At 40.5% G+C, this 15,043-nt stretch overlaps 1 protein-coding gene across 1 annotated transcript in view; it reads left to right on the top strand.

The window, feature by feature from the left end:
- Window positions 1-15,043, top strand: part of IMPG1 (interphotoreceptor matrix proteoglycan 1) — a 102,453-nt gene that overhangs the window by 20,047 nt on the left and 67,363 nt on the right. Inside the window, exons 3-5 of the mRNA XM_074989131.1 lie at window positions 1,276-1,577; window positions 9,352-9,518; window positions 9,784-9,812. Coding sequence (XP_074845232.1) covers window positions 1,276-1,577; window positions 9,352-9,518; window positions 9,784-9,812 — 498 coding nt within the window. The remainder of the gene's footprint in view (window positions 1-1,275; window positions 1,578-9,351; window positions 9,519-9,783; window positions 9,813-15,043) is intronic.

Raw genomic sequence — 15,043 nt, 5'->3', positions numbered from 1 at the left:
GGCATTTGATACAGTCTCCCATGATCTTTTTATCAATAAAGTAGGCAGATACAGTTTAGAAGGGACTACTGTAAAGTGGATGCACAAGTGGCTGGACAGCCATTCTCAGAGAGTAGTTATTAATGGTTCACAATCTTGCTGGAAGGGTTTACCAAGTGGGGTTCCTGCAGGGGTCTGTTTTGGGAGCAGTCCTATTCAACATCTTCATCAATGATTTAGACTGTGGCATAGAGAATATGCTTATTAAGTTTGCAGATGATACCAAGCTAGAAGGAGTTGCAACTGCTTTGGACGATAGGGTCAAAATTCAAAATGATCTGGACAAACTGGAGAAATGTCTGAGGTATATAGGATGAAGTGTAATAAGGACAAATGCAAAGTACTCCACTTAGGAAGGAACAATCAGCTTCATACGTAGAGAATAGGAAGCAACTGTTGAGGAAGGAGTACTGCAGAAAGGGACCTAGGGTTTACAGTGGACCACAAGCTATATATGAGTCAACAGTGCAATACTGTTCCAAAAAAAAAAAAAAAAAAAAAAGGAAACATAATGCATTCTGGGATGCATTAACAGGAGTGTCATGAGCATAAGTTATTCTTCCACTCCACTCAGTGCTCATTAGTCCTCAGTTGGAATATTGTACCCAGTTCTGGGCACCACATTTCAAGAAAGACGTGGAGAAATTAGAAAAGGTCCAGAGAAGAGCAACAAGAATGATTAAAGGTCTAGAGAACATGAGCTATGAGAAAAGACTGAAAGAACTGGGACTGTTTAGTTTAGAAAAGAAAAGAGTTAGAGGGGATGTGGTAGTACCTAAAAGAGGGTTACAAGAAGGAGGGAGAAAAGTAATTTTTCTCCTTGGTCTCTGAGGATAGGACAATAAGCACTGGGCTTAAATGACAGCAAAGGCAGTTTAGGAAAATCTTGCTAACTGTCAGGGTGATTAAACACTGGAATAAATTGCCTAGGGAGGTTGTGGAACCTCCATCACTGGAGACATTTAAGAGCAGGTTGTATAGATGTCTATCAGGGATGGTCCAGAAAGTGGGGACTGGACCCTGTGGCCTCTTGAGATCCTGTCCCATTCTAGTGGTCTATGGTTCTGTGATTCTAAGGTCACACAGTGAGCTAGTTAAAGTGGAGATTAGAAATTGGATATCCTCCTTCCCATTAGATGAGCCTACACATGGACATATTCACTGTAACATAAGTATTTGAGAACCCCAGGGTTTGCTATTTAGGTTTTGATCTATTTTCAATATATTATTTTATAGTACATATGGACAGCCCACAAACTATGTGTTCATATATTTATGTATGTCTGTTATTTTACCCTTTACAGAAATCCCTAATAAAATAAATCATGATGAAGCCAAACATCTTGCAGATGCCTCGGGGTCAGATAAAACAGACAGAACAACGAAGAGGTCCAGAGTGTCAACCATCAGGCGGATGTTTGATGTGGCAAAGCACCGAACAAAGAGGTCATCTATTTTCCCAACTGGTGTGAAAGTCTGTCCACAAGAATCAGTGAAGCAGATTTTAGCCAGCCACCAAGCTTATTATCGGTTAAGAGGTGAGATGAGGATAGAACCCTATATTCTTTTCTTGTGAATCTTCCCCTTTCTCTAGTACTGGACAGAAAACTTGGCACCTACTCTGTTCTTAGACTGATGAAAAGTTACAGGTACATCACAGTACAGGGCACATGAGAAGAGCAGTTATCAGAGTATATTTCAGTGATATAAGTAAACGATGGTAAATTGCTATCAATCTTCAGAGAAGTTACCAGGTGTTTTTGTTTCACTGATGATTTAAAAAAAAAAGTAATGGTTGCACTGAAAGGTGAAGAAAGGCCATCTTTAAAAAAGACACAGTATATGCCACAAGTCTAATGTCCCCTTCCATCACTGCTCATAGATGTGTGCCTCCTTACTCCCTCCAGCACAGCACAGGCTCTGGAAGCACTAATTTGCCCCTAAACAAGCAATTAATGTACAGTGGAATGCTGTTCATTCAAGCTTCCATAGTCCATTATTTGGATCACTGAATGAACCAAACCAGCAATCACCCAGAGCTGACAGTGGTAGAACTTGGGCCCTGGGCAACACCCAGGCCTCCCCCACCGTCTTTAAATAAGGAATAGGAAGCTTCTTGACAATTCTTATTACCTGAATTTTTGATTGTAATATCTGTTCCCTGGCCCAATTAGATTGGATAAATGGGGTTCCACTGTATGTTCCGGTAGATTAGATTGTGACAGTGTCCAAAATGTTTGAGACATACTCCAAACACAGAGCTAGATATGGTTCCTCTCCTGGAGAATGTACAACCTTAAAAACAATTTCACCACTACAAACAGCCATCCCACCTTTTATGTATTTTGGAGTTCACTCAGTGCAATTGACTTGAAAGAATTATTTTACTGCAGGAGCAGAACTGTGCATCTGCTAACAATATAACCACTACCAAAGGCTGTGGTTCAAATCTTAATCTCAAATGTACTTTGTTATAAATTACAAATTAAACTGTGTTTAGTGGTTTTAGATTAGTTGTTCATTGGTGAGACTGTTCACATGATGGCACAGTCACACTAAGAGCCTGATCCAAAGGTCATTGAAGTGAATGAAAAGACTCTCATCCTATTCAATGGACTTTGAATCACATAATAAAAATAAACATAAAAGGAGGGGTAATCTCAGACCTCACAAACCCCACAGTTCAAAGGTCCCTGACACAGCATCTAAGGCAAATACATAACAGTCTATGTAACAGCCCTTTGCTACAGGTAGTATGGCCTACCAACCAGTACCAAGAGGGCCACTCCAGGCCCACATGACTTCACAAGACTGCATCCCAGGGCTCTTGCAATGATGGATTGGTCCACCACTGGCTCAGCAGGGAATTTCACACAAACACACTGAGTTTACCCAGGAAGGAGCTACCTCTTGCACACCCTCTTTGGGTCACTTCCTACCTTACTTAATGGTGTGGCAGTCCATGAAGATTCAGGATCTCCAGGTTCCTCCGCGCAAGTTGCTCCATCAGCTGTGGACACTTGTTTCAGTCCTTAGGGTCTCCCTCTTCCACCAATAGGGTCTGCGTCTGGTTCTCAGTTGGCAATCCCACAAGTCCTTCCTTTGCAGCATCCAGTCTGAGACTGAACTGAATTGCTTCTATTTACACTGGCCCAGAACTTCAAGCATGCCCAGTAGGGCCGGGGGCAGGGGTGGGAGTGTGCAACTTCTCCTGCTCGCAACGTTGCATTAACCCCTTCTGGCTGAGTGTCAGGTATTCACATCTCATGGGGGGGAGGGGGAGAAATTCCAAAAAATCTCCAAATAGGGAAAAAAGTTCTTCTTTCAAAAATTTAAGTCCTCCAGTGAAGGTGAACAGGAACTACCAAGTGTGACTTATAGGACTAACCACATAGCGTGAATGGTAACGATGGACTGCTCATCTGTAAAGAGCTTGCTTCAGGTCAGATTCTGTCACCCCTAATGCCCATTAAGTAATACATTACTGAGGAGGTGCTGCTCATTAAGAAAGGTACTATTCAATGTAAGTAATATGTGTCAAAATGTTGCTCTAAATGATTGCAAATAAGGAATAAATGAGTAAAAAGGACACCTACACGAAGATGATTCATGGATCGTAAAAAAAGGAACACATTAATCAGCTATATTATTATTGTTAATATGGCCACCTCTCGACAGTGCTAGGAGGGCAAATGTTTCACAACTTATTATTGAGATGTATTGGCACTACAGTTAAGCATGTTTGCCCAGTGCATGCCTGCCCTAACTTTGAGACTAGCCATTTTTATCACTGACTCTATTCATGTTAGAAACCCTGTGGTTTTAGATACCATCGGCAGTTCTGACCTGCAGTCACTGTAATTATCAAATATTAAAAGCGAAAGCTCAAGCTCACAGTTATCAGACGTTCAAAACAAGATCTGGGACTGCTGCAGTATATGAATTGGTGAGAAGTTCGAGGCAAAAAGTATGCTACATCTCAAAAATGTTTGAGATCGTTTTCCTGTGAAGTCCTCAGACTTGAATATACATTTTAAGGAGTCTGACCTCTCATTCTGCGTGAGCTCCAGCTTTTCACAAAGCCAAACATTTAGATAGATTCAGTGACGCTGAAAGTAATGAACAGTGGATTCATCCAATAAATAATGAATGAAGCAATCATCCAGAAACACGGAGGGAGGAAGTTCAGGGAAAGAAAAATAACAGTGCAATGGCTATTGTGTTCATAAATCTCTGAATCATTTTGTATTTCAAGCAACATTAGAGATGATATAGAGTGTTGAGACATGTGATCTTTTAAATATTAATTGCCACATCAGTCACATAACAAAGATAGATTCTTCCAGACCAGCGTATGTCTTACCAGAATCAGTTGTACGATTAATGGCACTCTGCAAAGCCAGAAAAAGGGGACTTTGCCTGGTTTTTGTTACTCAGGAAGAGCATTCTGGGCATGGGGAGGTTCTGGCATCCATGCAAGGACTGAGGTACTTGTCAATGTAGTTGGGGAGCCAGTAACTAATAGACGTTTGGGTCACTTGGTTATTTTTGTGGCTCTATGAATATTTGGGTCCCCAACTTCATCTTACAAGACAGTGAGTACAATCAAAGTGGGGTCCCCAAATTAAATTAATGGGTGGCAGGTTTAAAACTAGCAAGGGGAAGTTTTTCCTTCACACAGTGCATGGTAGGCCTGTGGAACTCCTTGTCAGAGGATGTTGTGAAGACCAGGATTTTAACAGGGTTCAGAAAAGAACTAGATACATTCATGGAGGTCACATCAATGGTTACTAGCCAGGATTGGAAGGGAGTGGTGTCCCCTGCCTGTGTTCGTCAGAGGCTAGAAATGGATGACAGAAGGAGGATCGCTTCATGATTACCTAAACAAAAAAGCAGTCAAGTAGCACTTTAAAGACTAACAAAATAATTTATTAGGTGAGCTTTCATGGGACATACCCACTTCTTCAGACCATAGCCATACTAGAACAGACTCAATGTTTAAAGGCACAAAGAACCAAAAATAGTGATCAAGATTGACAAATCAGAAAAAAAATGATCAAGGTGAGCAAATCAGAGAATAGAGGGGCAGAAGTGGGGGGAAGCAAAAATTAGATTAAGCCAAGTATGCAAAAGAGCCCCATAATGACCCAGTTCAAACTTGTTAGTCTTTAAAGTGCTACTTTACTGCTTTTTTGTTTTGATAGCCTATAGACTAGCACAGCTCTGTCTCCGTTACTAATCTTCATGATTACCTGTTCTGTTCACTCCCTCTGGGGCTTCTGACATTGGCCATGGTCAGAAGACAGGACACTGAGCTAGATGGACATTTGGTCTGACCTAGTATGGCCATTCTTATGTTAAAATGAAAAGCTGTAGGTGTCTGCTGAGAGAAAGAGGCCCTGTTCCATCACATACTTGTATGTTCCATAGTTTCTCTGTTTGGGGCACTTGAAAATACTTTCACTAAACTACCACCCTGGGTTCATTCAAAGTACCTGTAAAAGCTCACTTCTGCAGCATTGCCTAAAAACTCATGCCCAGGCTTAAATTAGTTAAACCAGTGAATCGTGTCTGAGTAACCATTCTGTCTTATTAGTATAACACATCTGCTTCCTCCTCTCTCCCTGGTGCAAGTTGTGATCCTACACTCCCTGAAATATCCATCCACCCTGAAATATGCATGCCCCTTGGGGTGGCAACCTCAATTCTGTGTGTTGCTTGTGAAATGCATAGCACACTTGTGGATACTACAAAATAAATAAAAATGTCTAGGGCCAGCCCAAATGTAAACTAGTTCATAAAATATTACAATTAAATGTCACACTTTGTTGTGTAAGATGAGAGTAAATAATCTATATAGATAGATCCATGTCCTCTACTGAAAATCAAGTTGTGGGTTGGAACAGAGGGATAAAAGAGAGAGAGAGAGAGTTCACACCATATGATTAATTACTGGGGACAGCTAAGAGAATCCAGTAAGTAGATCTGCTGTCAGAGCCATTCCTGATTTGCATGTGATTTTTAGCCCACTGAGCTGTTCATCTGAACTCTCCATCTCTGTTCTGTTTTTGTTTTGTTTCGTTTTTTCCTTGTGCTCCCTTTTTTTTTCCCAAATGATACAGAACAGGAGTGGTTGTTCCACAGTGGAGAAACTCCTCTCTTTCCTGCCTGCTGCTTGGCATGTCATTTGGTGATTCATCATCACGGAGTTATTATTCAACATGCAAGAAATGAATGTGTATGCATACATAGAGGAAGAAAATACAGTTATTTCCCAGGGAATGTTACCTTAAACTAAGTTGGTCAATTTTTCTGGAAGTGCTTTGGGAAACAAAAGGGGCAAATGTATGCAGTTTTAAATATCAGACTTGACTACTCATATAATTGAGAGACAATTTCTCTTTTTTTCAGGCTTTGAAACAACTTACTTCACTCAAAAACTCTCTTAGAATATCTATAATGTTTTCAAATAAGAACTGCTGTATGAGATGTGCTAGAATTTTTCTCCACAACCTCTTCCATTCACTTCCCAAGAAATTTAGTCCAAAACTGGACTCACTGTTTGATTTTTTTTTTAATTGGCATGTAGAAATACTAAGCTGAGGTGACTAAACTCAAATGCATTGGGAACAGTACAGGGATTTATCATATCTACAAGGCACATCATAATAAATCAGATTCTATGTATATTCTAACACACACAAACACAGGCTCATTACATTTTATATTGTTTTACCCCTTATAATTGCCTTACTAATTTTTATCACCAGTCCCTCCATAGCTCCTTTACTATCCATGATCAGCAAAATATATCAAATGCCATTCTTACCATTTCTTTATCTACGCTACGTTACATACAAATACAATTGTGAGTTTTACTATCCAGTTGTGTGGACTCCCTTCTCAAACCCTATGCCACCCACACTCCCAGCTATCTACCAGATACCACTGACTTCCTAAGGAAATTACAAAACATTGGAAAAGTTCCTGACAACACCATCCTTGCCACCATGGATATAGAGGCTCTGTACACTAATATTCCACACGAAGATGGATTACAAGCAATCAGGAATACCATTCCTGATGTCACCACAGCCAACCTGGTGTCTGACCTCTGTAACTTTGTTCTCACCCACAATTATTTCCGATTTGGGGACAATTTATATCTCCAGATTAGTGGAACTGCTATGGGCACCCGCATGGCCCCACAGTATGCTAATATATTTATGGCTGACCTGGAACAACGATTCCTCAGCTCTAGTCCCCTATTACCACTCCTCTACTTATGATACATCGATGTCATCTTTATGATTTGTACCCTTGGTATAGAGACTCTATAAGAATTCCACAGAGACTTTAACAAGCTGCACCTCACCATCAACTTATGCCTCAACTACTCCATGCAAGAGATACATTTCCTGGACACTACAGTACAAATCAAGGATGGCCTGATCAGTACCACACTTTACCAGAAACCCACTGATCACTATACTTACCTACACACTTCTAGCTTCCATCCTGCATACACAACTAGATACATTGTTTACAGTCAAGCCCTTAGTACAATCGCATTTGCTCTGATCCTACTGAAAGAGACCAAAAAAGTACAAGATCTCTACCAAATCTTCAGTGAGACCAGCATCTGAAGAAGTGAGTTAACTCACGAAAGCTCATGCTCTAAACTTTTCTGTTAGTCTATAAGGTGCCACAGGACCCTTCGTTGCTGCTACAGATCCAGACTAACACGGCTACCCCTCTGACACTTACCAAATCTTCATAAACCTGAATTACCCACCAGGAGAAATAAAAAAAACAAATTGACAGGGCAAGACAAATACCCAGAGACCAGCTACTCCAAGATAGGCCCAAAAAAGCCAAGAACAGAACACCACTAGTCATTACCTACAGCCTCCAACTCAAACCACTGCAGGGCATTATTAAAGACTTACAACCTATCCTTAATCAGGATGCCACACTCCAGAAAACACTAGATGACAGGCCTGTTCTCTCCTACAGACAACATCGCAAACTTATGAAATTCTCACCCACAACTACAGTCTATACCACAGGAACACCAATCCTGGAACTTTTCCTTGCAACAAGGCCCATTGCCAGCTTTGTCCACATATCTATTCTGGCGATACCATCACTGGACCTAACCAGGTTATTCACAGAATCACGGGCACATTCCCATGTTCCTCAACTAACATCATATATGCCATCATGTTCCAACAATGCCCGCATGCTTTGTATATTGGACAGACTTCAAACTCTCCTAGTCAAAGGATTAATGGGCATAAAACAGACATAAAAACACTCCTGATTCACAAATCTATCAGCCAGCATTTTACTGGAGTGGGCCATTCTGTTAATGACTTAAGAGTTTGCATGTTACTGAAGAGGAAATTTCACACTACTTTGGAAAGAGAGGCTGCTGAACTCTCTTTTATATTCAAATTTGACACATTAACACATGGTTTGAACTGAGACAGCAATTTTCTAGCTCATTATGGGGGTTCTTTTACATATTTTGCTTTATCTATTTCTTGACTCCCCTACCTGTCTTCTGCCCCTCTTGTCTCTGATTTGCTCACCTTGACAATATTTTTCTGACTTGTCAACCTTGATTACTATTTTTGGTTCTCTATGCCTTAAATATTGAGTCTGTTCTGGGGTGGCTATGCTCTGAAGAAGTGAGTCTGTCCCACGAAAGCTCATCACCTGATAAATTATTTTGTTAGTCTTTAAAGTGCTACTGGACTGCTTTTGTTTTATTTCCTTCTGTTTTCTTTCATGGTTCATGCAAGGCATACAGGTAGCTGCAAAAAAGCACTTGCTAGCACTCACTGGCCCAGTGCTTCAGTGTGAAGAGAAATGAATGTCAACTGAAAACTGGGAGAAAAAACCTTTAATTTAAAAATACTGAATAGAAACAAGAAATCCTAAGTACAACAGAAAATGAGCTCTTATTTTCTGAGGCCATTTCTACTAGATGGTAATACACAGTCCGAAATATGCTAATGAGGCATGGATGCAAATTCCCCATGCCTCATTAGCACACGGTCATGTGATTTGGAGTCCAGAAGACTGTTCTTCCGGACTCCAAAACACCATGTAGAAGCACTGCCCCGAGGGGAGCTTCTGGAAGGAAGTCCTTCTTCCGGAGGCCTCTTCTTCCTGAAGCAAGTGGCCTGTGTAGAAATGGACTAAGAGTGTATGAAACATGGCCTGGAAACTTCTTAAATGCAATCAGTCCTATAGCACCTTAAAGACTTGATTACACCCATGCCTGACTCTGTTCTTCTTCTTCAGTCTGCCAGGAAGCTGTATGGGAAGCCTTCCGGATCTTTCTGGATCGAATTCCTGATACAAATGAATATCAGAACTGGGTCACTGCCTGCCAGCGGGAAACCTTCTGTATATTTGACATTGGTAAAAATTTCAGCAACTCCCAGGAACATCTGGAGATAATCCAACGGGTAAGAACAGTTTAACTTTAATTTAACTTTCTTTTAATTTTACCTTTCTTTACAAATGGGATGATTTCCCAGTTTCCACCTCTTAAATGTCATACATAAAGGCAAGAAATAACATAGATAAGGAAGGGTGCAGTGCAGAAAATCAGTATTCACTGAGGTGGGGAAAAAGGTGGTATTACCAATAAAGTAATCAGGACGAATAGACTTCTGGTGTTTCACTGGATGTTTTCACTAGTAAAACCTTTCTTTTAAATCTTTATTGCAGCGAGTAAAACACAGAAGCTTCCAGGAAAGGTAAGTAAAGCAAAAGTGGAGTACTCGCCAGTTAAGGCTACTACTTATTTTCAAAAAGGTGTGTGCATATTTCTGTGGCTTGGAAAGAATGTATGCATGTACAGGAACCTGGAGTGCAGAGTGTATTGTATATGTGAAAACGTACAATAACAGGGCCCCATATAATTAAGGCTGTACAAAAGGCCTTTGTTACTACCTTTTCACCTTGAAACAAAGTCTCCTAGCCTGTGACCACGAGGCTCAAACAAAGCCAGAGGTTGTGTCCACACTACAAGATAAATTTGAATTTAAGGCAGTTAGCTCAATATTACCAGGTGACTGTCTTCACTGAAAATACCATTAGCTTAATTTAGGGAGCACTAATCTCGAGATTACAAAATCACAGTTACCTGACTGGTATAGCATCAAACTCAAGTTCAGAAGTTCAACTAAAGGCCAGTGTGGAAGCACCATGCCCTAAAATCAAATTTATTAGCCTCCACAGGTGTCCTCTATCTATCCCACAATGCTGCACCTGGGTCCCGGCTCCCTCCTACTAGCGGGAGCTGGGAAACTGACAAGGCTGCTGCACTCCTGTGGCAGGGGCCAGGCACCCCACAGCCAGGCTGCTGGAGCCACACGTGGGACCAAATGCCTATGGGCAGGCACCCACACTGCAGGCACCCTTGGTCACCTGTGACCACTCTGCCTTCAGCCAGTGGGCTCCAGCAGCTTTTCCATCAGAGGCGGTGAGTGGCAGGGGTTTGGGTTTTTTAAGAACAGTTTTTTACGGGTGGGAGTGTTTTGGGGAAAGTTGTATTTGGGAGGCTTGTTGGGGTGGAACTGGGGATGGGGAGCCTGTGGGGAGAGAGAGTAAACCCTCACATTTAAGGGACAATGGGGAAGAACAGACAGCCCTATTAGTCCGGTAAATGGAGGATTTACAGTACTAGCGGGAGATGGGAAATTGACCAGGGCTGCTGCGCTGTCAGTTTCCCGGGTCGCCCAAGCTGCTGGACATGGGAAACTGACAGTGCTGCTGCTCCTGGCTCAGAATGCGGGGCTGAGGGAACTGTGGGATAGGTTCCTACAATGTACTGCTGCAACAGTCAGTGTTTGGTGATTTCAGTGTGTCGAATTTGTTGGGAGCTTGTGAGAAGTGAGAATACTCAAAATTGAATTTAGAAAAACCAGCATTATAAAATCGATTTTAATAAATTCAAATTTATCTCATAGTGTAGACATAGCTAAAGTCTCTGCTGGCATAGCTGTCATGGGAGAGGGTGACAGTCTAACACACGGGTACCACAGAATTCTCAAAAAAACAAGGTCAAATAAAAAGAAGATGGAGAAAAGGATAAAGCGCTGGTGTGGGAAAAGTCAGGCATTCGGTGATTGTAGACCTTGTAATTACTTTTGCTCCATTCTACAAGAAAGTGCAAATCCTGTGCTTTACTTTAAAAAAAATAAACTTCCCATTATGTAATTAGGATATGATTATCATATTGTTAACTGATGTTCAGCTACCCTATAAATCTTACCATGCAGAAATTTGTCTCTATACAGACATTAAGGCCTTGCCCACATGGGAAACTTTACTGAAATAGCTATTTCAGAGAAACAGTGTCTTTTTCAGATTTAGCTTAATTCACTTCTGGAATAGCCATTTTGGTAAATTCTGAGTTGTGGACAAACCACAAATGTAGCTGCTGGAAAAACTTATCCCATCCAAGTGTTTGCCTTTCTCTTTAAGAAAAAAAAAATTAACTACTTGCCCTCCCCACACACAAATTAAAATGTAAAAACTGTGCTAATGGGACACCACCAACTTAAGGTATACTTACTTTTGAAACTTACTTACACCTTTTCCCATGCTAAACTCACTAAAATCCCCCAGATGATATTTAAGATTTTTGTTACTTAATTTTTTCTTGGGGCTAAATGTAGTGCCTTGCATGTTGAATAGTAACAGAGAGGGAGCCATGCTAGCCTATACACTATCAAAACAAAAAGCAGTCAAGTAGCACTTTAAAGACTAGCAAAATTGTTTATTAGGTTAATATTTTGCTAGTCTTCAAAGTGCTACTTGACTGCTTTTTGTTTTGATAGTGTATAGGCTAGCACGGCTCCCTCTCTGTTACTATTCAACATGCAAGGAACTACATTTAGCCGTTTGGAATGGAGATCTATCAACTTAATTTTTTCTTATTTTTAGAAAAATTTTCTTTTCCTGTTGCTATGTGAAAGATGCAGATACACAACACAATGGCAATGATTAATTAACTTACTATATGAAATGTACAGTGAAATGCAACAGAAAAACTGAAAAATATTTTTTCTCCTTGAATCACTTAAAAATTACTGTATCTTTGTAATGGTACATGTAACAGAAGCATTTTCCATTTCTATTTTTCCAAGTTCTTGTGTAACTTAATATATTGTCATAAAAATATATTGCGTACAAGATGTATGTTGTGGCTGAGTTCACATTCCCTTGGAATGTTGTGCTTTGTAATTGTTTGTGATTTTCACTATTATTTTTTTCATTTGCTTCCTTTATAAATGTAGCCATAGAGACCGCGTGCGCATGCATGCATGTGTGTAATTATTCCTTGGGAGAAATCGTGGTCACTCTGAAGTCAATGGGAATTTTGCCATTGCCTTGAAATAGAGTCAGGATTTTACCCTTTGGGCATGCATACTCTTTATGAAGGGTATATATTTTAGTAGAGAGACCTTTATTGTGTGTGAAATAAATGGAATGTGTCAATAAGATGAGTTATTTCAACAGAGACTGTTTTTAGTTTAAACAAAAACTACTTAATTTCTTGTTGTACAGGCTATGGTGATTAGAAGTGCTTTCTGCCAGGATACAAAAATTGTTCAGGTTTCACTGGAAGGCACAGGGAAAAAAGATGCATAATGTCATATTCTGAAAAGATAACCACCACCTTCAGTTTCTTTCCATGAAGCTAAAATAAAAAGCTGGCAGATCTTTACCACCCTATCTAAGCGATGCAATAGTGCATGCATGATAGACAACAGGCCATCCCCAAAATTCAATGGGCTAAGCTCCTAGAAAATTAAGTATGGCCCATAAATACTAAAAAACATGCAGAGAATAGAGGAAGGGCTCAAACTTTTCTTACAAATCTCCAGAAAAACTTAGAAATTTGTAAAATATAGGTGTCACTTTTAGACATCTCCCTAGTATCACGTTTTATTTAGTCATTCATTCATTCACATGAAAAAACTAGGTATCCTGTTCTCTGAATCTCTAAATTTTAATCCACTGAAATTCCATTAAGTTAATGGATTTATAGTTGCATAAAACCAGTGTAACAAAATAGAAAATCAGGATCCTTGTTAAGAGAACATTAGGACTTCAGAGGAAAACCATCAAAAGGCTGAAAGTGACAAAATTAAATTTTCATACTTAATTCTGCCCCCTTGTATGTACGTATTGTGGCACTATATTAATCATGTGATTATTTGTCAAACTACTATAATATAAATTAATATAGTTTGTGCAACTCTAGATAATCAGGTATAGCAATTTTTTTTATTTATTCTTATGAACTACAATGTCATTCTCGAAAGGATCTCATCTATCATCAGTGACTTTGCCTTGACAGTTCTGAGTTTTCTGCTTTCTTAGGTATGTATTTTATTAATTTAGGGTTTGGTTCAATTCTCATTCACATCAGTGAACACTGGAGTCTTCAGGACCAGACTCCAAAGAGAAATTTCTGAGCTACAATTCATCTGCAAATTCGACGCCCTCAGCTCTGGCTTAAACAAAGACTACAAATGGCTGGCTAAATACAGAAGCAGCTTCCCCTCCCTTGGTGTTCACACCTCCAGATCAACTGCTGGTAGTAAGCCTCACCCTTGCTGACTGAGCTAACCTTATTATCCCCACCCTTGCTCTGGCTTATTTATACCTGGCCCTGCAGATTTCCAAGACCAGCATCTGAAGAAGTGAGTCTGTGCTCACGAAAGCTCATGCTCAAAACTTTTCTGTTAGTCTATAAGGTGCCACAGGACCCTTCGTTGCTGTTACTGGAGTCTTCAGTCAGCAATCATGAAGTATGTAAGGGCTGAAGTGGCTATTTATAAAGTTAATTTCCAAGGCCTATGCACAGCACAACTTTCCTTCTATGCAGTTCAGAGGATGAGACAGATAACACTGAATTTATTGGTATTTTACCCAGATAATGTTAGCTGAACATGTAGATGGCAATGGCTCCATGTTATTAGACTTACTCTTTATTACTGAATTGTTTGGAGGAATGATTTCCTGTACATTTAATGGCCTCTACCAAGTGCAGAGTAGTACTCCATGCTAAAACATTTAATTATCTAAGGTTGTAGAAAAAATATAGCATTATATTCAGTTCCCACCATACACAATGTGCAGAAAGCGAGGAGGAAAAAAGCCCATTGTCCACCTGCTCTGCATTTTTTTATGGGATAACTAAGTTAGCTGTTTGGGCACATGCAGCATAATCTGCCTCGGCTGCATAAGCCAAAAGTTTAGTCTTTTCATCATTAACAAAATACTTTCTGTATGCAATATATTTTCTCTCACTCAGATCAGTTTTCACTAGAACACTCCACACAGGCATTTCCATGATAAAATCTATTTTCCCTCCATTCTGGGCAATTCAGTAGTGTTGTCACATGACACAACAGCCTCCATCCTTCTGGCTAGCAGGGACTGGACATGTAGCTGGCACAGGATGTCATACTTCTCTTCTAGTTGAAAGAGAGCCCCCAATTCAAAGCCTATTGGAGGCTTTTACTCCTCTTTCCAGGGATAAGTATACTAAGGCTACATCTACGCTACCAGATACATTTGTAATGGTGGATTTTATAAATTTGATTTTGAGTATCCTCACTTCCCCACAAAGTCTACACAAAGCCGAATTAGTGCTGCCATGCTGAATGGCCAAACATCGACTGTTGCCGCAGTGCATTGTGGGAACCTATCCCACAGTTCACTCAACCTGCATTCTGCGCCTTCCCCTGGGGCCCTGCTGCACCCCTGCCACCAGCAGCACTCACTCTGCCACCTCGTTCCCCAGTCCCTGCAGTGTGGAGGAGCCAGGAAACTGACCAATGCCACTGCTCCTGGCTCACCAGAGCCAGGAACCAGGCACAGCTGTGAGCCAGGTGCAGCAGCACTACTCAGACTCTGCAGGCTAATGAATTCAATTCAAAGACATGGCACTTCCACACCAGCTTTCATT

The sequence above is a fragment of the Carettochelys insculpta genome, chromosome 3 (assembly GCF_033958435.1).
Source record: "Carettochelys insculpta isolate YL-2023 chromosome 3, ASM3395843v1, whole genome shotgun sequence".
Taxonomy (NCBI): Eukaryota; Metazoa; Chordata; order Testudines; family Carettochelyidae; genus Carettochelys; species Carettochelys insculpta.
This window is presented reverse-complemented; position numbering and strand designations above follow the sequence as displayed.